Raw genomic sequence first — 23,928 nt, 5'->3', positions numbered from 1 at the left:
ACTCTTTCCAATATGGACTTGAACTATCTTCATGAACTTAATAAGAAGCATGCATCCCTTAGCCAGAAAGGCTCTCAGTCTGTTTCTAACATAAATGATAATGGATCAACTGAAAATAAGAAGCAACCCAAACAGACTTATACAGAAACAAAGTATAAGAACTTAGAAATATTATGGTAAGAATTCCCTGTTCTCAAGTGGTTTTCTAGAGTAATGAGAGGCTGCTAGAGAAAGACAGGACAGGGAGGACGGGGTGGAGGGGCGGGGGCCATTCATGGCGATGGTCAGGCAAGAGGAAAAATTCTCCTAACGACGTTCTTGCCTCTGATTTCTGCAGAAAATAGTCCACTTTTGATGTATTTCTTCTTCCCTGTCTCCTCTACTTTTTCCACTGTCATTAAACCAGAGGTTGGAGGGAGAAGGGCAGAGGGACCCAGTCAAAAAAGATCAGTATATTTTGAGGGTCGCAAGTAATGCTCAGAGGGAACAAATTCTCTCCAACTCTGTAATGGTCTATCCTAAGAAAATAATCTAAAATACAGAAAAAAAAACACGTGGGTGTAAAAATATCATTTACAACCATATGATATTACTTATATGAGAACTCTAAAATACGGCACAAATGACCCTATCTACAAAACGGAAACAGAATCATGGACATAGAGAACAGACTTGTGGGTACCAAGGGGGAGGAGGGGAGGGAGAGGAATGGACCGGGAATTCGGGGCTGGTAGATGCAAACTATTACATTTAGGATGGATAAACAACAGGTCCTACTGTAGAGCACAGGGAACTGTATTCAGTATCCTGTGATAAACCACAATGGAAAAGAATATAAAAAAAGAATGTCTATATGTGGATAACTGAGTCACTGTGCTGTACAGCAGAGATTGGCACAGCATTGTACATCAGCTACACTTCAATAAAAATACATATATATCATTTACAGAAATGACAACAATAATTGAATAAGGAAATGTTTAGATTAATTATAATACTTAATATCATGTAACCATTAAAAACCATGTTTATGAGGAAATTCTTCTATAAAGAGAAAATAGTACAGTGCAAAAATTACACCTAAGGAGTATGAGCTCTATCTACTCTGTCAAAATGTGCAGAGAAGATGAAAAATGCACCAAAATGTCAATAGTGGTTATTTCTGGCAAGAGGGATTGGGATTATTTTTAATTTCTTCTTTATATTTTCTCAGTTGTCCAAGTTCCCTACAGTGTAGATGCATTACTTCTATAATTAGAAGAAAGAAAAGCTATTTTTAAAATCGGGGTATTTCCTGATATCATTCAGTCAAATGTGTTTATTACATACCTGATATGGCTGAATATAGGACTAAAATGCTATAAAAGATACAAAAGTAGTATGACGCATGGGAACCTTCAAGGAGCTTATTTTCAAAGTAGGGAGACAGTATGACACACATGAATTAATGAGAAGACATTTAAGTGCTCCACTTGGAGGTATGGAATGTACAATTAATAAGATTCAGAATTTGCTTCCTAGAAGAGATAGTGATAGATAGCAGGCATTCTCGTCTTTTTTCCCTGACTTTACAGGGAGTGAGTCTAACATTTTTGCCATTAAAAATATTTAATTTTTAGTACTTAGGGAGATAAATAGGAAACGACCTCCTATTCCTATTTTTTTCCTGCAAAGAACTTCTATCATAAATAGATATTTAATGTTATCAAATTCTCTGCATCAATTGAAAAATCTTCTCCTTGAATCCTTTATGTGGCTAAATGTGTTAACAGATTTTCTAACATTCCATCATCCTTTTATTCCTAGGACTGACCCAACTTGTCATACTATTTTAATATATTGCTTGATTTGATTTGTTAACACTGTTTAGGATTTAACATTCACATGCAGGAAGTGAGACTGGCTTAAAATTCTCCAATCTGCCATTGGCCGCCGCCTGGATGTGTTATCAAGATTATACCAGCCTTGAAATAATTCCCTCATTTTATATCCTCTGGGAGACTTCATGTACAATTGGAACTGCTTCTTGAATATTTCATAGACTTTTCCAGTAAAACTGTTTAGTTCTCATGTGTTTTTTTGTTTGGCTTTTCTTTTGTTGTTATTTGTGGGCAGATATTAAACTTCAAACTGCTTACTTTTTTTGTGATACTCATATATTTGTATTAATTTCTACTATGCTAATTTGTCCTAGCCACCCTACTTTTTCCAATACCTATTGTCTTTATTTTTTTTTAATACTGTCTGTTGAACTGATAGAACTTTCTGCTACTTTTTCCCCTCTACTGATTTGGAAATGCATATTCTCTTTCTATTCTCTTTTTTTTTTTTTTTAACTTACATTATTAACTAGTCTAGTGTTAAAATTTCTATTCTCCTGCAGACATTTTCAAATCATTGGATTGTTCTAATCCAATCACCCTTTGTGTCATACATTTTATCCAGCACCTTATATCTCTAAAACTATAGAGTCAGTGCTGTTTTAGATTTAACCAGTTGTTTATTATTGTCTTTGCCTCCCATTCTTTTTTCCATTTTACTCTTTCTTCCTGAAGTAGATCCTTTAGAAGTTCTTTCAGCAAGTACATTTCACTGGTAAATTTACCGGAAATTCCTTTACTTTCCTCTCTATCTTAAATTATGTTTAACTTGATAAAGAATTAACCTCTTTGAAAACATTGTTTTTCTATTTCCCGGCTTCTCTATTTCTTCGAAAAGTCTTTTATCAATGTAATTATCATTCTTTTTGTCTTTGTCTTTTTTTCTCTTCTTGGTTTTGAGGTCTCTGTTTTTGGTGTTCTGAAGCTTTGCTGTGATGTATCTAGGTTTGAAATTTGTAATCCTGCTTGTGATTTTTCTGGGATTCCTAAATCTGAGTGTTCATTTCTTTCATAAATTCTGGAAAATTATCACCCATTTTTCCTTTGAATATTATGTCTCCCAAATTTGCTCTAATTTTCCTTCAGGAACACCAAGTAGATGTATATTTGATTCTCTTATTCTAGACTCTGTGTCTTTTTAACTGTTTCTTATTTCCATCTCTTATCCCTCTATGCCTCTTTGTGAGAAATTTCCTCTAAGTTTCTAAGTCTCTTCAGCTCCAATATGTTCTTTGGTGTATCCACTGAGTTGAAAATTTCAGTAATGGTGTTTTTCATGTCTAGGAGTTCTACATGGTTCTGATTAAAACCTTCCTGTTATTTTTTCAGAATATATTTCTCGGGGTTTTGATTTCTTCTTTCATGTCTTTAATAATTATAAACATGCTTCCTTATGAATGCTATCTAATATTCAATTACCTTAAGTTCTTAGAAATCTACTACTGCTTTGTGTGTGTGTGTGCATGTGTATCTGCTGATTCTCATACTTGGTAGGTTATTTACTCACATGTTCTAGGATTTTGGATTGTGAACTTATGTTTATCCATCTTCTCTGTAGACACCGAGGCAGGCTTGGGTGGGAATGTATCCTTCCAGAGAACTTGCTTCTGCCAGATACTACAGAGGTATCCTTCCTCTAGGATCACTTTATGTTAATTTCTTGGTGTTGGATTTCCATGATTATGTGGGGAAGGTAAATTTGAACCCCAAATATTGTCCCATAGATATTCACAGGGAATTTTTTTCCCAGCTCAGAGCCTACATTAAGACAGATAGGTTTGCTCTGTTGTTTCCCAAGGCTGGTGAATGAGTTTTTCACTAATTTGCCTTTTTATTGAGGGTGTAACTCTTCAAGGGTTACATACAGCCTTCATGCAGGTATCTCAGTTCTGATTCTCTGCCCAACACACAGCCAAGATCTCACATATCCCATACCAGTATTGAATGGTGAATCTCAAGCACTTAGGTCCAAACTCCCTCAAAGAAAGCCATAGCTTCATCTTATCTAAATCTGCTTTAGTTTTAGTTTCTGTTTAGTCTGTGGTCTCTGAAGATTCCCTGTCTCTCTTACAAATCCAACTATCTAATTAAAAGGGCATTTGTTTAATTTAATCCAACCTGTCCAGGTATTTTGTGGTGGGAATGCCTTTGATTTTTCAGAATGATGTTTTTTCTATTCTGAATGCACTAAATGAAAGTTCTAAGTAAGAGCTAGAATATCCTAAAGAAAAAATAGAGGATATTAAGAAATTAATGTATTTATGAAAAGATTAAGCTAAAGAACATTAATTTGATTGGGGGAGTGATAAATACATCAAATTAATGGTTCATAAAGACTTCTATGCTAAAAGTCTTATGTATCTAGGTTTCATTAACAGATTTGTGTTTTTAATTTTTCCTTTAAGGAAGTTCCATTCTTCCTCTGAGAGCCAACCTGCTAGTGCCTCTCCAGACTCACGGCTCACCCAGACAATGGAGCAGCATCAGCAAGCGCTAATGCATCTGACTGAGGTGCATCCCCACGAAGGGGCCTTACCCGGCGTCACACTTCCACCCATACTGTCAAGGGTGGAAAGTGAATCCCAACTCAGTTCAGAGAGAAGCCAAAGAAACCAAGTGAAAATTAGCCGTAGCAATTCTGAAGGCTATCTGTTTCAACTGGAAAAGGGGAAGAAGCATAGGAAAAGAAGCAGCATTAAGGTAGTAAAAGCATCTTACTTACTTAACCTTTTATTTTGATAATACACAGGGACCTTGATTTTCATTCTCCTTATCACAGGCCTGGAATAGGGGTGCTGCTGCCCCTCCTTCTCCCTCTAGTCCCCACCCCTTCTCAGCCTTCATCTCACCTCAGCTCCTGCAGTAAAACACCCAGGACAGCCAATAACTGAGCTTTCTTCTGAAATGTTTGCTTTACTGAGTTCTGTGTTTACCTAAGATTCACCATGACTAGCACCTTTGTGCACTTAGGTCTTTCCCATCGGGTCTTCTTTGTTAAATAAGGGAAATGGGGGTGGGAGGCAAAGAGGAAGGTTTCCAGGAAGAAATGAAGGAGCGTTGAAGGAGTCTTTTTATGTCCTTTGTGTTTCTCTACCGTTACAAACAATAAAAACCCCTCAGGAAAGATCACTTGTTTCTAGTGTCAAATAGTAAGGAAAAGGCTGGAAAACGCATTCTGCTTTACTGGGCAACAGGGAAGCAGTTGCCCAGTTTACTGGCTGGAAGCAATAGTCCTGTGGTGGATTGGCCCCACCAGGAACAGACTCTGAAATGGAGATTTGTGAGCAAGAGAGTTACCGGGGAACCACCCTTGTCGGGGAGGGAGAGGGCAGGGCCGGGTGAGGGAGAAGGGGCGGCTTTGAGGCTGGTGCAAAGGACGCCTCAGCCAAGCCCGTGAGGGTTCTGAAGTTGGGATGGCCCTTCAGAGGCAAGGAACCCAAATGCTCCCCCACATGGATCAGCCATTGGCTATTGACTGTCTCTGGGGGAGGGTTGTAACTTTGGGCACAGCCGCTCCATCTGACTGAGGTCAGTTCTTAGGGAGGGACTCGACTGTGAGCCATAGCAGATGACACTCCCAGCAGCCGGGAAACCAGTGGACACCAGCGGGGCGTCCACTATAAGGCAGATTTAGGGAGCCATCCTTAGTTCAACTCAACATATATGTGTTGAATTGCTATCAGGAACTGTGTCAGGTGCTGGGATGTATAGCAAACAAGCCACGCCCTTTCCCCAGCAGTATCATGTTGAAATAAAAGAGAGAGAGATGCACAGTGAACACAGAGGAGCACAGAGGGGGACACATCCCCACCTGCGAGTCAAGCAGAGCTTTAGGAGGTGATCATGAGGCATCTTAGAGGATGATTGAGAGTTAGCAAAAGAAGGAAGACTGAAAGCATTTCAGGCAGGGGGACCAGTGTAAGTGAATGTTCTGAAGCTTGAGAGAACACAAAGCATGCTGGGAACTGATGCATTTTAGGGCTGCTGTCAAACTGGGAGGCGCTGAGTGTTGAGAGGTGACAGTGGAGAAGTAGGTGGGGCACCGGGTCTTCGAGGATCTTGCTCGTCATCGGAAGAAGGAGGGCTCTAATCCCTCAGCTGTGGGGAGGGTTGGCGGGGGGCATGGAAGAATTTTAACCACAGTTAGATTAATGTTTTAGAAAGACTGCTCTGGCTGTGGTGTGCGGGGCAGATGCAGGGCACTCCAGGAATAGGGGATCGTGAAGTCAGTGGACACCCACATGCGAGCCTCAGAAAAAAAGGAAAGGGTGGCCTTGAAGAGAAGAAGGGAAAGCTGGACTAGAATGACAGTGGGTCCTGTTGCAGAGAAGAAAAGGAGGACCAGCTTGGTGTGTCCTCCTGAGATAGAACCTCAGAGGCTGATGCACATGAAACGCCCCAGCCCACTGCCGCCAACTGCAAGCCTAGGCCTTCAGCTCGCTCACAGCCCCGGGGTCCTTCCCTCCGCCCCTTCCCACACGCTGACCTGAGGGCTCCTTGAGCTCCTCATGTGACCCTCCCTCACATCCTCCGCCCTGCCGGGGTACCTAACTCTTGCCCAGGCTGTGGAAACCACTACTGGTTGTTTAGAGCTGGGATGATCCCCAGTTTCACAGGAAATAAGAAGAAATGTGTTCCTGGGCTCATAAGTAACTTGTTTTTCCACCAAAACATCATTACTTGACAGCTAATCGTACCTAATCTGAGGCACTTCATAAATAGAATAGGGTTTGTAGACCGGCCTAGGAAGCCAGACACTGTGCGTATTATTATTTCTATAGGGAAATGTATTCAGAGCTTAGGAACCAACACATTCTCAAGGTGAGGACGTGCTGTCACTCTGGAATTTACGAGTTACCAGGGCCTAAAAAAGAGCTCAAACTCACTACCTCGGAAGAGAACCTTCTGGGCTAGGGTTCTTGCCAACTCTGGATTATTGTTGACAATGCAAGCTTTTAACAATTCCTAATGAGCAGGGTTTAGTGGAAGTCACGCACTCAGCCATTTCTAAATTCTCATCACCTAATCTCTCTGTGACTCGGACAAGTTATTAATTCACCTGAGCCCCTATTTCCTCATATGCACAATCAGAATTGTTCTTTTTGTAGATTTGGTTTGACAGTTAAGTGAAATAATGTATTAAAACCTTAGCTTAGGGCTTCCCTGGTGGCACAGTGGTTAAGAATCCACCTGCCAATGCAGGGGACACAGGTTCGAGCCCTGGTCCGGAAAGATCCCACATGCCGCGGAGCAACTAAGCCCGTGCGCCACAACTACTGAGTCCACGTGCCACAACTACTGAAGGCTGCGCACCTAGACCCCGTGCTCCACAACAAGAGAAGCCACCGCAATGAGAATCCCGTGCACCGCAACGAAGAGTAGCCCCCCGCTCGCCGCACGCAGCAACGAAGACCCAATGCAGCCAAAAATAAATAAATGAATAAATAAATTAAAAAAACAAAACAAAACCTTAGCTTAGTGCCTAGCAAAGAATAGACATCAACTAAATGTTAGTTTCCTTTCCCTTCCTTCTCCTTTTGGTAGTTCGAATCTGTGTTTTACCAAGGGAAGGCAGAGGACAGTACCCAGTGACGGTGTGTATCATGAGACACCTAAGATCGGGGAGGGAAGGGAAGAGGAAGAAAGACAACTTCCACTCACCACTTCCCAAGCCCTCTTTCCAACTTGGGAAATCCCTGCCTTCCTGCTTTCTCTCAGAGATGTACCCATTTTCTCCATCCAAGACTTTCAGCCTACATCCGACAAAGACACAGAAGCAATCTTTGTCCGGGAAGCCATTCCAGAAACTAAAATGATTTAGAACCGAGCTATTTGTATAGGACAGCAGGTAGCCGGGGCCCCAGACAGAGGGACTCATTACCCAGGTCATGCCCATTTCCTAGTCAAAGCAAATCTCATGGTTTCCAAGGGAATCGACTCGAATCACATTAAAAATTTGAGGATTTGTCAAGATAATAGGCCCAAGCACCTCCTCTTCTCCTGGCAGTTCTGTTGTGACCAGTTTATGAACATTCAGCATTGTCCACGCCACTGAATGCGGACATCAGGCAGTGAGAGATTAACACAGCACAAGTGATGACAAACAGTAATAAAAAGATCTACTGCAACCGGCCACAGAATAACTGCTTAAGGAGTTCTCTGACAGCTGTGTTGAGCTGAGCTGCAGTAATTAACTCGTGTGTTTGTTGTCACAGACAAGCTGGGTATTGCTGCTTGACTGCTTCTAAGAGGAGGTTTATTTGGATTAAGTTTAGCAACCGCAGAGCAAACTTCCTTCACTTGCTGCTCCCCAGTATTTGAGGCATTGTTTTCCGTCCCGTCTCCGAGTAACTTTCTCACCCTTACACATCTGAGGAATGTTCTGGAGGAAAGCCCCGCAGTGTCCCCCACAGCGGGGCACGACCTCTCAGAGTTGAAACAAGTCCTCCCGGGACAGTCAATGTCATTTCCAAGTCAGGCACCTTTTGTCCCACGTTTACAATAAAAGTCACTCTTCCGGCTTGAGAAGACGTGTGATTGATGGCCGGCAGAAACCTTCCACCAGGAGATCCTATGCCAGACTCTGCCAAAGCCACGACCAGTGGACACCAATTCCAAGGGGTAGATCTGGTCTGGTCAGCCGTCAGCTAGAGCCAGGGTTGGCTGACGTCACCCTGTGTGCATCTCATGCAAAGAGTAGCAGCAACCCCCGCCGGGGATTTTTTGAAAACATGCTTTATTTTCCCCGTGTTTGGAGACCTAATGAGACGATTATTGTTGATTTAATTTTTAAAAATGGGGGGTGGCATGTTGCTATTGTGACCTTTTGGTCTTGTAACAGCCAAAGAGAGGTGAATCAAACTAAATTCTAGGGATTATTTGACTATGAAAGCCTTTTGAAGAGACAGAAAGTAGCTTAGTGGTTGCCTAGGGCTGGAGGTGGGGGGAGGGAAGGGACTGCTAATGGATATGGGGTTTCTTTTTAGGTCAATGAAAATGTTCTAAAATTGGATTGTGGTGACTTTCGCACAACTTGATGACTATACTAAAAACCACTGAACAGTACAACTTCAAATGGGTGAATTTGGTGGTGTGTGAATTTTATCTCAATAAAGCTGTTAAAAAGAATTTTGATGGGAAGAGATCAAACAAAATTACAGCACTGAGAACTAATCAAGATTACTTGAAGCTAACAAGTAAATCCAGGATTTTTCATCGCCAGTCACCCAGAACAAACTCTGTTAGGAGCCATCGCTCTCCCTTGAGAAACATCTCTTCACTGGAAGCAGCTCAGCCTGTCAAGGAGTCAGCGGCTTTGGAGATGCCCCCTTCGGGCCACCCTCTTTCCTTCGTGTCAGTCTGCAGTGCTAGACCCTCGGTTCTGTTTTTCTGTGACAGCCACGATGTTTATTCGAGGCGATAGTAAGAACTTCAACAGGGATGCAATAAGCAATTATGCATGCTTTACATTACATCTTTTGTGAGCTGGTGGAATGATTAAAGCTAAGATGCTTCAGACTAAGGATGCGATTTCTGGGCACTGATCATTTCTGTCTCATCAGTTTTGGACAAACTGGATTTATGACTTGGATGTGAGTGGGGTTCTCTCCTTTTTCATTATTGGTTTACTTTTTGGCAAATGGTAACTTAGTGATTTCAAAACAATGGCGGAGATGGCATATGCCAGATAAAGAACAAATTTGCAATCGCAAAGTATAGGATATCTGAGTTCATTCACCTATTAAAAATTAGCAGAGCTTTTAAAATGTGATAGTACCCAGTGTCATCGAGGTTTGGACAAAAAGAGCATTCTTCCACCTTGTTAACAGAAGTGTTCATGAATGGCCCTGAATATGTTCACGATTCTGTCTCAATAATCTCACTTCTCTTAATTTATCTCAAAGAAATAATCAGAGTAGCCCACAAACAATGCTCATCCCTAGGACATCTTAAATGTCCAACATTTAGAAGAATCGCTAAATAATTCAACTACAACTAGACAATAGAATGTTATACATAAAAATCACATTTTCAGGAAACATGTAGTGACAGGGAAATACAGTGTAATGGTAACCTTCTCAGCAAAAAAAAAAATAACAAAGTAATTTGTAGCATAGGGACAATTTTATAAAACTATGAACGGATACGTCTAAAGGGCAGGAAGCAGCTGTAGTGGTTTTGCTGGGTGATGAGTCTATTCTCTTAAAGGAGATTTATGATTTTGAAATGCCTTCAATGAACAATATTTCTTCTATATACCTCTCCTATATATTATATTCTTCTGTATACTATATTTTAATTATTTTAGTTCAAAGACTTAAGAAAGGATCTTCTTTGACCTTTTAGAATTAGATGCACTGAAAGAGTTTTGACGACAAATATTTAACATACTAATCAGGCAAATTCTGTTTACAGAACTTTTAATCCTTGCTGTGTAGAGGTGTTGCCTAAACGACACATGATTTTGGCCCTGTGAAGCACTATGTACTATACAAATTTTGTAGGACCTTAGAAATACTGCCTTCAGCTACAAGTCACAGAACTACTCTTTACAGCAATTTCAAAAATAAGGGTTCATTCTTCTTACATACAGTTAATCCACAAGTAGGTAGTTGCTAGCACTGGTGGTTCTACAGCTCAAAGCATCAGAACCAGTGTTTGTACAATTCTCTTGTTCTTTTTTTCTTTCCTGGCTGCAAGATTGCTGCTGTATCTCCAGAAATCACATCCACATTCAAGGCAAGATAAAGGGAAAGGGGGAGGGGCTGTGTCAATCCAATTAAAGGTTTTCCAAGATGCACCCTCTGTCTATGCCAGCAAACCTTCATTCATCTCATGGGCCAGAGTTCAGTGCTGGGGTTTGGAGGAAAGAGCTTTTGGCTCTGAGCCTGGGAAATGGCAGTGGAGAAGCTAAGTGGTCTGACCTCCAGGTAGTCGGTCAATAGGCATTGTGAGTAGCAACGGTTGATATATGTGTCTACATAAATTCATTGTTAAGATTTGAGAATTATATGCAGTAACTCTCTATGTGATGAAATGTTCTGTTTTTAAAGTCTCTGGACTATCTCTGCCAAATTCTTTTAGGAAAGGGCACATTAGATATATTGTATATTTTAGGACTTAATAATTAACAGGAACTTTCCAAATTTAGAAAAATACAATGCCTTGTCATTAGCATATAGACAGGTGGTACCATACATGGTTGGTTCAGAACTGCTGCCTCTGCGGTATGGCTATTTATTCTAAGCACCAATTTTGAGGTACCCTAAGATCATTACCGTCACCCAAACCATCTCTTTGGTATTGTCCTTCCTGCCCTTCCCAAGGAAGACAACTCAATGAACTCACAAATGCAAAGAAAAGAGGCCTTTGTTTCCCCACAAGGGTATCTGCTGCAAGTAGCAAGTCAGATTGCACGTCAAAAGTGGGAGTATGGGGAATATCTTAACCTATCCTACAGTCAGGAGCGCGTTAGTATTTTTCCTGCCTGTTACTGTGCTCAACTGACATAATTTAATAATTAAATAGCCTCGGTCTGTTACTCTGTCCCTTTATTTTATTTTATTTTATTTTTTGTTTGTTTGTTTTTGCGGTACGCGGGCCTCTCACTGTCGTGGCCTCTCCCGTCGCGGAGCACAGGCTCCGGACGCGCAGGCTCATCAGCGGCCATGGCCCACGGGCCCAGCCGCTCCGCGGCATGCGGGGTCCTCCCGGACCGGGGAACGAACCCGCCTCCCCTGCATCGGCAGGCGGACCCCCAACCACTGCGCCACCAGGGAAGCCCATACTCTGTCCCTTTAAATATGCAATAGTAATAAGCATTATCATATAAAATTATTTGTACCTTTCAAAATAGCCAAAATCACACTGAATAAAATGAGTTTCTCAGTGGGTCTTGCTTAGACTCTTAATCCTTAAATGTTTCCTTTCTTTTGAATATTATGACATTAGACAGGGTGCTCTCTCTTCGAAGCAGTGTGCTTACCTGATTGGTTTAGATTGCCTCTTCCAGGGAAATCAGTTGGTTCAGTGAACGGTACAAAACTAGACATACTACTCATAGCAGCAGCAGCAGCAAATTAGTAATGTATCCGTTATGTTAAAAATGTTAATAACACAGCAGCACTTCACTCACTTGAAATTTTTTATTTATAATTTTCAGAATTTCAATGTTTTTTATTGCAGAAGTGGAAAAGTCCAAACATGTTAGCTCACCAGCTACAAATTACCAAGGACACTGTTATCGATGACGACCATTAAAATGGAAGAACTGTTGGGAAACACACCCACTCTCCCACGGTCCACACACGCTGCCATTCTTCATTTTGCTTCTTCCCTTTCTTATGTGGCCATGACAACTCGAGGGTGGGGGACATACAAGTCTTTAACAGAAACTGTCCCTTTGATTGTATTTTTAGAGTTCCAAGCTGAAAGGTTATCAGAACAGAGACATGAAGCTTGGAGGCCTCGGACCTGACCTTGAGTCCATCAGAGACAAAGTGAGTGTGATGTACATAGAGCAATTCCAGGATTGGACTTGCCATTTGTCTTCCAGCAAAACTGTATAAAGATACCCCCGGAACCGAGGGGTAGGGTAAGCTGTGACAAAGCGAGAGAGAGGCACGGACATATATACACTACCAAACGTAAGGTAGATAGCTAGTGGGAAGCAGCCGCGTAGCACAGGGAGATCAGCCCGGTGCTTTGTGACCGCCTGGAGGGGTGAGATAGGGAGGGTGGGAGGGAGCGAGACTCAAGAGGGAAGAGATATGGGAACATATGTATAACTGATTCACTTTGTTATAAAGCAGAAACTAACACGCCATTGTAAAGCAATTATACTCCAATAAAGATGTAAAAATAAAAAAAAACAAAGGTATGGACCTGGGGGAAAAAAAAAAAAAAAAGATACCCCCAGAACCAAGTCCTAATTCAAATGTCTCCCTCTGAATAGAGACCCTTCTAAAGTAGCATTGGTAGTAAGCCCCGGGCACAGCTTCTACCATAAAATAAAATTACTCACAGCCAACGTTGCTTTATGTATCCACCTTTTAGTTAGTTTTGAAGAGGCCCAAACAGAAAAGTGGGACACATGCACATGAAAAGAGATGTGTGTGTTATATGGTCGTTGGTCTTTCCCAATAGAGTTATCATGATAATACTGAGGAGTAGCTACAGAGAAGACACTCAGGGTAAGAGTTTCCCAAGCCACGAAAAGTACATCCACTTTATTCTCTTTCCTCTAGTGAAAGGAGATCTTCATTTAATGTGTTTTAACTGCAGCTGCACTTAAGGCATAAAAAGAGAGTAGAGTTCAAAGTTGGAAGCAAAAGTGAAAATAAAAAATTGGGTAAACGCAACAAAGAAGAGGCTGAATGTGATTTAGCCACTGTTAAGTGAACCCCGGGTGTGCTATTGCTGTGACACTCCGCCCCTCAAGAGAAACTATTTCTAGGAGAGACATTAACTTAACCATTTCACTGCTGTCACCTTACACGTGGTGATCCCATTTCCCCTGTGCCCAGCTCACTAAAATTAGTGTCAATTTAGATAGAGAACAGAGCGATCTAGCAGGACCTGTGAGTCACCCTCACTTTGTTTCTCTGAACAGATGCAGAAATTAATACAGCAAAAGGAATATGCAAAACAAGTAAAGGAATACAACATGAAGGCATTATCCATCCCGTCAAAGCCACAAATAGCAAAGACTGAAAATAAATCTGCTGTCCCTCGGCAGAAGGTAAGAAATTCTCACCAAGGCAGTTGTCTTTTTAATTAGAATTAAAAGGAAACCTCTGTGACCTCACGACAATGAATTCCCCACATTATTTGAACACAGAGGATGTTTTAGCTACTACTGTTCCTGCGGCTCCCCATCATTCACAGATATTGATGTAAAAATGATATACACACATATGATGCTGGAAGGTTAGCCTCTTTTTTTCCCTGAAGTTCACTGTTATCTTTAGTCTTCCACATGTTTTCCTCCAAGTACAGTATTTCGAGTTTCTCACACAAAAATTCAATGGTTAGGTGATTTCATAGAAAAAAACTAATAATCCCGATTAACCATCGATTTCCTTCTCTACCATTAAATAAGTTTTAAGAAATTAGCATCTTCTTGCCATGTCTGGGTGCTTATGTCAGAGGAAAGTCCTTCACTGTTTCTCTCAAGTTCATTCCCTGTAGTTCTCCCAAGGGATGGTACTATATAGGTTCCTCTACCCAATAAAAATGATAAATACAGGATGTTCTCCCTCTCAGAAGTCATCCAACTGTAAGTTGTGATGTGAATGAAATACGTTCTATGGAGACACCGAGCTTTGCAGTACAAGTCTCTGCCTCAGTCCCAATAAGGACGTGGGACCCTTTGCACGAGGGACAAGTGACCCTTTGGTGCTTTTAGGAATTTGTACTTCGTGTTCTCTTTCACAGACTCTCATATTTTCTATCTATTGCCTTTCTTCCTCAGACCTTGAAGACCTCAATCCACTTGATTGAGTTTCCATGATGCCACTTTTTCTTTTTTTCTCCAGTCCATTATTTGTTCATGAAGAGATTCAAGGCAACAAGTCTATAATTAGAAATTCCAATAGAAGTCAACTACACACACTGAGAAGTCTGGAGTTTTTCTGTTTTGGAGATTTTTCCCCTTCTAGGACCTATATATACTATCCATTCCCATTTCAGCTCTCAAGAAACTCTTATTAAACTGTAAAACTGGGGGTGGGGAGAGATAAATTAGGAGTTTGGGATTAACATATAACACTACTATATATGAAATAGATAAACAACAAGGACCTACTGTATAGTATAGGGAACTATATCCAATATCTTGTAATAACCTATAATGGAAAAGAATCTGAAAAAGTATATATATATATATATATATATATATATATATATATATATATACACACACACACATACACACATATATATAACTGAATCACTTTGCTGTACACCTGAAAGTAACACAACATTGTAAATTAACTACACTTCAATTTTAAAAAATGGTTAATTTTAGAAAAGTAAAACATATAAAGGCAGATTTAGAAATCATATTCAGTAATCTCATTTTTATTGTAATGCCTGTCAGAACTGACATCATCACTGAAAAAAAGATTGCCTTTTTTTAGTATCCAGGTATCTATAGATATGCTAAAGAAAAGGAAAAAATAATTTTCAACCTCTAATAAATACCTGCCAGAGTTGTAAGAACCCAGAAACAAGAATAGTTGGTGTAATAATGGAGACTCAGTTTTATCTCAACTACAGTGATGTCTTTGGTCTCAAGCTGTAACAAGTCCTCTTTGGATGGAAAGGTCAGTTAATATCTCCTCAATAAAGGTTTGGTTTTAATAAGACTGCCAGAAGCTAAACAGATCAAACACATAAGAAATCTATTTTCAAGCACTTGAATAAAACTCAGTTTTATAAAGAAAACATCCAGAGTCACAACCGTACATATCATTCTTCAACTCCCTTTTTTTCCACAGCATTTTGTTACATGGCTAGTTTATTTTGTTTAAACTGTGCGTTATATTGCAATATTTGTATTTTCCATTTGGTCTCCATTTCCATCCATCCCTTAGTACATTATTGTAGCAATAGTCTCCAATTATATTATCAATAAATCTTTCCTAAGACTAGATTTAATTTAAGGAATCCAGGGTTCACTTCCCATCTCAAATAAAATTTTATCTTTATGCTTTTAGGCTTTGGAATATGCTAAGACCATCCCCAAACCCAAACCTTCAAATCTGAGTGATCAAGCCTCAAAGGAAAAGAAAAATCCAACCCATGCTGGAAACGGAGACATTTTACCTGAAATCTCACTGCTGGAAGTACTGCAGAACAGACATGAAAGGGAAAAACAGGCTGTGGCTGCTTTTAAAGCCCTTCATATTGTATAGACAAGATATGACCAGAGACGCCCAGGGGATGGACTTGGAGAAGAGAAACTCCAACCCACCGCTCTGCATTGACAGTGATGACCTAGCATCGTCACCTAACTGCAGTCCATGTTTGCTTCGTACAGGATTTAAAATATGGGGCCCTATTACATTACGGCGCCATATTTTACTTTCCAGGAAGAAAAACTATTTTAATTATTTATTTTCAGATCAGTTAATATTGGGGCTGAATAAGAACTAGGGAATAAAGCCTTTTGGTTTTATACTGGATCCTTTGATTTCTTTTTGGCTTTATATCGGCTCTTTTAATTTCTTAAATGATCGCTACCCTTTCTCAGCATAATGAAAACTCTTAAAATAACCGAGAAATAAATGTATCTACTTGTGTTTCTTTCCCATTTTTCTGATTAAAAAAAAAACTATAAACACTTCAGTTTCTATTGAAAAGAACTCAACTTGGACTAAACACCGGTAAATTTTGCAATATCATTTCCAAAATATTTCAAAAATCTCTAAATTTAGCCAAGGGTTTATATGTAAAATTTAAAAAATGAAAGTGCTTCTAGATGTGCTACTCAAGTAAAACAAATCTCAATGTTGTTCTAACAGAGCATCAAGATATTAATTAGAAATCCACCAAGTCCAAAAGCACTCAACTCGGGCACCTCTGAGAGAGACACCTTCTCAAAGCTGCTGACTCCAAGTATATAAATTTGCTGAACATCTTGCCATCAAAAATATCTTAAAATATCATCAAATGTGTGCTTCCACACAAAAACATTAGGTAAGACAAAAACATCCCACAAAAACATCCTACTGAATGTCAATATTAATAAATATTTTTTCCCTTTTAAAGAATCTTTTGAAACTGCATAAACATTGTGAAATTCCCAGGTCTTAAAATAGTCCCTGGGACTATTTTAAATCCTATTAAATTAGGATTTAAATTTTACTTACTTGCTTGTACTAGATGGGCATTGTATTCTTAGATGGCTACATCCAGAAATGGACACATTTAACAATAATTTAGGGAAAATCTGTTTCTCTATACAGGTGGCATAAGGACTGGCTTTGGAGGTTTATTCCTATATTGTATAAATTTTACACATACCACAATGTGGTAGAAAAGCTGCCTGTACAAAACTTTTTCTTAATACTGGAAACAGCATTGAAAGTCTAGAAAGATAACAAGTATCTGAACATAAACAGTAAACTGGAGAATCATGTTTCAGTAGTATTTGGAAAATCATAGCATATATGAGGAGTTAGTTCAGGAAAATCACAGCCCAGGCTGCTCCTAAAATGTATCTGTAAAAGAAGAGGACCCTTCAAGGTACATGTTTAAAGACTTTTCTAGAAACATGAGATAGAATGATTTTTCCCCCCTATATTTTAAAACTTCCCTATATTTAAAAACTTGCTCTGGAAGCTAAAAATAATGCACAAGAGACATTGCCATATTTTCATTTTTAAAGGGACAGGGTAGATTTTTTAAACATTCCATTTCGACTAAATTATCTTAAAGGAATTTAGAGCTTGGAAGGGGTTTATCTTGTTCAAGTGCCAATTTTTCAGAAGAGGAAATGGAGAACAAGAAAGGATAAGGGACTCTGAAATCCTTCAGTCCTACAGTGGGAGACTAGTCAGGTCTAAACTCCAATCTTTCAACAGCAAGGAGAGCACTGTTTGATTATTTGTTTGTGGGAAGAGAGTTCTTGTTTTTCTGTGTGGGCAAGGAGGATGTAATTATATATTTCATGGGACATGAACTTCCGACATTTAAGTTCCATTTTTAGAAATATGCATTACTATCTACCTTGCATTTTTAACATGTACAGTCTGGCAACTTTATTACTACATCGATGAAGTTGTAAGAAAAATCTACAGTGCAACTCAAATGCTGACCAATAAAAGAGACACTATTTCAATTTTTTTTTTTTCCAGAACATTTAAAAACCTCTCCCTAACCATTTCTCTCAACCTAAGCATTAAATCCTTCAGGCACTTTCACACCTCCTATTAAGAACCCACACCCAGCTGAAGCAGGTTCAATGATCCAGTTGATATCAAACAACATTTCACAGGAACTTTACACTCAAGGCAAAGCTTTACCCTCCAGTATATAAGACCCTAGAGCAATCAAAATTCTTTGTACACAAACACGGAAAGTGACAGGCAGCATCTAAAATGAGTTTGACTAAAGAAATAGAACATATTTGCTGAAAGCTTGGGGTTGAAATCAAAGAATAGATCAAAATAGGCTTCACCTGGCCCCAAGTCATCCCACAATGGTAAGATCCATCAGAATGTCACTAAGGCACCATGATACTCAGACAGGGTAGAGATCCTGCAAAAGCAGTAAATGACAAACGCTTGTCTGGCTCCTCCTTCAAGGCAACTGTACTATTAACAATAACATTGATCTTTTATAGACCTGAGTGGATCAGTGATCAATTTTTATCATATTTCTGTTTCAGATATTTAGGAAATAAAAATAATCTGCCTATTAGAAGACAAGGAACCATAAACTTGAGTGACGTAATGATGGAGGGCCTGGATTTGACCAGATGTTATACAAGCCATTGAAAGACATAGTGCCTAACTCCCTAATCTCTATGAACTGGTATAAAGGACCTTTAAATCATGTATTCTCTCTTATTATAGACTCCTTTTATGATGTTTTTCCATCTTGAGTTTCCAACAAGAGCATCCTCCTAGAGGCAGCTTTTGTACAAGTAGCTGAATTTAATGACAGCTGTCTTCATGATATTGCTTTGTATAGTAAGGAGTCTCTTGGGAGTTATCTAGAAACCAACTGAAGAAAAGACAATATTGAGGAACAAAATAAAAGGTCAGCCTAGAAAAGGCATCGATGTCTAATTGTTCCAATTGGGGCCTTATTATTGGTTAATGAATCATTGTCAAAACATCACAGTAAGCATAAGAATGCACAGTCTAGTCTAGAGCGAGAAAATGACTCTTCATCCCAACAGTTATTAGCTGGGAGTTGCTTGAAAACACATCCAGTAATTAGAACAACACTGGAGCTAATTGAGAACTTTGAATTGATAGCAAATGGTCTACAATATCAGACTGGATAAACTCAGGAGGGATTCTTTTTTAATTACTTATTGAAAAATTGCATAAAATGAATTGAATTTGGGTGATAGTCTGCACATACCAGGACAAGTTTAACTAACTCTAACATGTGCTTCAAAACAGATATTACCATTATATTAGAAGCTGCACTTGAAAATATAAAGTTCTTAGGGAAAAATTAAGGTTGCTTTCCTAAATGTGCCTTTTTTTTTTTTTTTTTTTGCGGTACGGGGGCCCCGCACTGTTGTGGGCTCTCCCGTTGCGGAGCACAGGCTCCGGACGCGCAGGCTCAGCGGCCATGGCTCAGGGGCCCAGCCGCTCCGCGGCATGTGGGATCTTCCCGGACCGGGGCACGAACCCGCGTCCCCTGCATTGGCAGGCGGACTCCCAACCACTGCGCCACCAGGGAAGCCCCTAAATGTGCCTTTTTAAAGATCATCTTTTCCTATCAGAGTAAGAATAAATCTTGAATAATACACATTTCCTCTAACACTCAAGTATTCTACAGGATGTGACTATAGGACTTCTCCCTAATGCTAAGTGAGTTTTCATAACTTTTATTCCTAATGGGTAAAAACAGAAAGACGAAAGGACACATAAATGCTGCATTGCCTCTTTAGTTGTTTTCCCAGTGAGACAGAATTTAAACAGTAGCACAAAGTCAGTTTTTCATTATTGTGGATTTTGTCTATCCAGTATCTCCTCCCTCTGTATCCCTCATTATAAGAAATGGTCTATATTGTCAGACAAAATTTCTATATTATAAAGGCAAAAAAGGAGAATTATGTATTCTAATAAAATTTTATTTAGCTATTTATTCCACTTTTTAAAATATACTGAAGCAGGATCTCAGAATAGCTAAAAATCTGATAATTCAGAATTGTCCCCGCAACTCACTGCCTCCAGACTAAGTACAGTATTTGTTTCTACTCCCCCTCGCAACTTCATTAAGCCAAGCCACACATCTTTCTCACAAAGGTACAGAGAAAATACAAAATGTCTCAATTTCCTAAGCAAACATCCATTCAACGGAAAGCAAAAGGTTTTGGATGGCAGGTTTTTCTTTCATTCTCATTCATTAATTCGTTCATTCATTTTATTCTCTCATCTTAAAGATTCCCATTCTTCATGTTTGGTTACTTAATTTTGGTTCAGTGGAATAACTGAAAAGTTGGGGCTTTCCCAAAAGGTTATGAAGACATCACAGTGAGAGATGCAGTAAGATGCAAAATGAACAGATTTTTCAGCTCTCTCTCCCACTCAGTATAGGGCCTCTTTGGGTAAAATGAAGAGAAGAAAAAAGAATTTGGTGGGCAAGGTTTATCTCCCTTGCTGCCTCTCCACTGCCTTTTCATTGTCCCCTTGCAAACCTGGGCAATATAAGTAATTAATTTTCAATAAGCTGAATAAATGGTCTTCCGCTATTAAACAGCTCTAACAAGTCGAGAGGATTACAATGATATGAGCATTTCAGGCAAATAAATTTAGTGCAACCCTGGAAATATCTGATAAGATTTCACAAATTTTCTTTACTGAGTTGACAGCTCGTAGAGACCAGACCTGATACCAGGGCTGCTAGACTGGCTTTTGAGAGTACCTCTTATTGCTAGAGTCCCAAGCTTTTGCAAGAGAGGCTTAAATAGTAGATATGCTTATGGTGCAAATTTGACACTGGGAGAAATAACCTTCAGAAATTTAAAACCCACGAAGTATAATCAGTTATCCTTTGGAAAGCTGTCTATACAGGAGAAGGAAGTAGAGGACAGAATGAATGTCCAGTGGAAAAAAACCACTGTAGATCTCTACACCAAATAATTTGGGCCCCAAATGGACTCTTTCCTCTGTGGCAAATTTGTCTCCTAAATTAATCCTTACGCTTTCTTTTTTTTGTCATGCAGACAGTGATCAAAATCACTATCATGAATCCTGGTTGGCCTTACCTGGTATCTCTAACCTGTCACCTGGCAGTGATGTCTTTTCCCATTTCCCTTGCTTCCACACAATGGTGACACTTTGAATCAGTACCAAGGATGCTGTCTCTACTTAAAATTGATAATCTATCATACAAACCTCAAGTACCCATTTTTAATGAAACCTTTAGATGAATATCAAAGAACTATTTGCCGTGTCTAATGTTTTAATTAGATTATATTCTCGATTTAACCCATTAAACCTACTTTGATGATCCCCATATTTAGTGTTTAGCCTCAGATGCACGAGGTAATGAATACTGGACATTTTGATTTAATGAGAATTTCGGCTCTTCCAGCCTGCGCCTCTTTGTATACCTTTTATTTTGCCAGCTATAGAATTCAGTTAATTGAAGGAGTCTCTTACCCTCACACATTAAGGAGTATAAATTAGCCTCCTCATTCTGACTGCAAAATGCAAGCAGACAGTTTTGCTTTGATCTGCGGATTGAGCTGAAGAAGGCAGCAGCCCTCTGAAAACGAGCTGATGGCCTGTTATCAGGGCAAAATGCAGACGCGTCCGTGTGTCACAAAACACTTAATGTCTTAACTGATCACCTTCCAATTCTCCTTGTCCTGTTTGCATCATTCTCTTTATAAGCGCTTGCGTGCATGTGTGTGTGTGTGTATTTCTGTGTGGCTCTGTTCTGCTTTCTCTGTTTATCTTTTCTGCTTCTCTACTCAGAGAATTACGGACCCAGGTTTTAAATTAATCTGAGACCAAGGAAAATGAAATAACATAAATTCCCTCACCTTGAAATTTCTACAAATATCCTGCAAAACTATTCAGGACCTTTCACAGACAAAGATTCTTAAGGACTAACTAACCTCCAGTGCTTTCAAATGGATAGATCCCAAGCCGTTGGTAGTACATCACTGAATATGAGGTAAGAAGGGCTATCCTGAGCTTTGGTAATGAAGTCAGCCTTTTAATATGTTCTAATGATACTGCAACTCTCTCGAACTTAACAAATTCAGTTACATAAAAGAAACATCAAGGTAAAAGATCAATACCTCCAACACTCATTGTAAAAGCCAGAATAAAATAATCTTAGATTCAAATTATGAGACATCTGGATAAATACGGTAGATTGAGCACACACACACACATGCACACGCACGCACACATCTGTTTCACTCCCTTGGCAAGCCCCCACTAAAGTCACAGTAATGGGTTTTTTAAAGGCATAAACATATAAGAACAGGGAGAACAGGAAGAGGGGTACCAGTAGCAACTTTTTAAAAACTGGAAAGCAGATGAATAAATTGCAAAATAATAATAATAATAATTGGAAGCCTCCAAAAATACTAAATTGTAACCAGGCAATGGGGAAATCCAAGAATCAATCTGATATACACTACAGAATGCCCAAAATGCTCAGGAACTGATGGTGTCAATTACTGCTGGAAGTAGCCGGGGAAGAGGGTGAGGGGGTTAAATGAAGGATGACTTCCCTCCACCACCCTGGTAAAAGGCTGCTTGACCCTCTACAGAGTGTCAGGAGTGAGAAACAACCGGCTGTTAGGAGGCACCATCCTGAGAACAGAGACAACAGTGAGCACAGGTGTTCTAAATACAGAGACCTCTGGTCCTCCTCTGACACGTGATCCCCAGAATTTTAGGCCTTATCCTATAAGCAGGAATTTGGAAAACTCTTCTCTGGGGAATCTGACCAGCCTAAAAGAAAAGAGCTAAAAATTGTGATTTCAGAGGTTCTCCAACTGAAGAACCCAACCATGTTATCCTATAGGAAAGTTCACAGTCAGCAGGTCACACTGGGTATTCAGAGCTTCCTATGAGCTTTTTATTTCTCCTACTTAAATATGAGCACACAATCAAGGATTTCCAAACATCTGAGGATATTATATGCGATACCATTAAAAAGGAGGAGGAGGAAATTAAAGAGATCTTTGGAATTAGAAACATGATTGCCGAAATAAAAAATTCAAAGGTTACAAAATAACATTCAGAATTTTTTCAGAAAGTAGAGCAAAAAGGCAAAAATATAGACAATAGGAGAGAAAGGAATAAATTTAGAGGATAAATCCAGGAGGCTGAAAAAAATCAAAATAATAGGAGTTCCATAAAGAACATAGAAAAAAAGGAACAGAAATCATCAAAGAATTAATTCAAGAAATTTTCCCATAACTGAAAAAAATGAGTTTTCAGATTGAAAGAGTCCATTGAGCATCCAAAAGAGTGGGTGAAAACAGACCTCCAACTCAGGCATATCACTGCCAAATTTCAGTACACTGGCTCCAAAGAGAGTACCCTACAAGCTTCCAAAAAGGAAAACAAATGAATAAATAAAACAGGATATATAAAGAATCAAGAATCAAAATGGCGTTAGACTTCACAGCAGCAATTGGAAGCTAAAAAGCGATTGAATGATGCCTTCAAAAGTATTCAAAAGTATTCAAAATGATTTCCAATTGAGAATTCTATACTTAGCCAAAATACTAATAAAGCATGAAACTAGAATAAAGATGTTTTTATACAAGAATGATCTCAAAACATTGACTTTTCATACACCAATAAGGAAACTACAGGACTGTGTGCTCCACCAAAATGAGAGTAAACCAAGAAAAAGGAAGATAGAGGAAACAAGAGTAAAATAAAAGGAATGCCTGAGATGAAGAGGAAGGAAGATGCATTGACCCAGAATCCATAGGGGAGCAGACCAGGGGGCTCTGGGAGAAATTTGTTCAGGAAATCAAAATGTTAAGAATACATGCACACCAAAGGAAACCATAAACAAGACGAAAACACAATCCTCAGAATGGGAGAAAATATTTACAAATGAAGCAACTGACAAAGGATTAACAAAATATACAAGCAGCTCATGCAGCTCAATATCAAAAAAACAAACAACCCAATCCAAAAATGGGCAGACCTAAATAGACATTTCACCAAAGAAGACATACAGATGGTCAACAAACACATGAAAAAATGCTCAACATCACTAATTATTAGAGAAATGCAAATCAAAACTACAATGAGGTATCACCTCACACCAGTCAGAATGGGCATCATCACAAAATCTACAAACAATAAATGCTGGA

General features: G+C 39.3%; 1 protein-coding gene across 1 annotated transcript in view; it reads left to right on the top strand.

The window, feature by feature from the left end:
* JHY (junctional cadherin complex regulator) overlaps positions 1-15,796 on the top strand; it is a 63,523-nt gene extending 47,727 nt beyond the window's left edge. The window contains exons 4-8 of the mRNA XM_007457039.1: positions 1-176; positions 4,286-4,580; positions 12,299-12,379; positions 13,492-13,620; positions 15,599-15,796. The exon at positions 1-176 is cut by the window's left edge and continues 489 nt beyond it. Of these exons, the coding sequence (XP_007457101.1) occupies positions 1-176; positions 4,286-4,580; positions 12,299-12,379; positions 13,492-13,620; positions 15,599-15,796 (879 nt within the window). The remainder of the gene's footprint in view (positions 177-4,285; positions 4,581-12,298; positions 12,380-13,491; positions 13,621-15,598) is intronic.
* Positions 15,797-23,928: the final 8,132 nt, after the last annotated feature.

The sequence above is a fragment of the Lipotes vexillifer genome, unplaced genomic scaffold (assembly GCF_000442215.2).
Source record: "Lipotes vexillifer unplaced genomic scaffold, Lipotes_vexillifer_v1.1 scaffold986, whole genome shotgun sequence".
Lineage (NCBI taxonomy): Eukaryota > Metazoa > Chordata > Mammalia > Artiodactyla > Lipotidae > Lipotes > Lipotes vexillifer.
The sequence above is the reverse complement of the archived record's forward strand: the minus strand, read 5'-3'. Positions and strand labels throughout refer to the sequence as shown.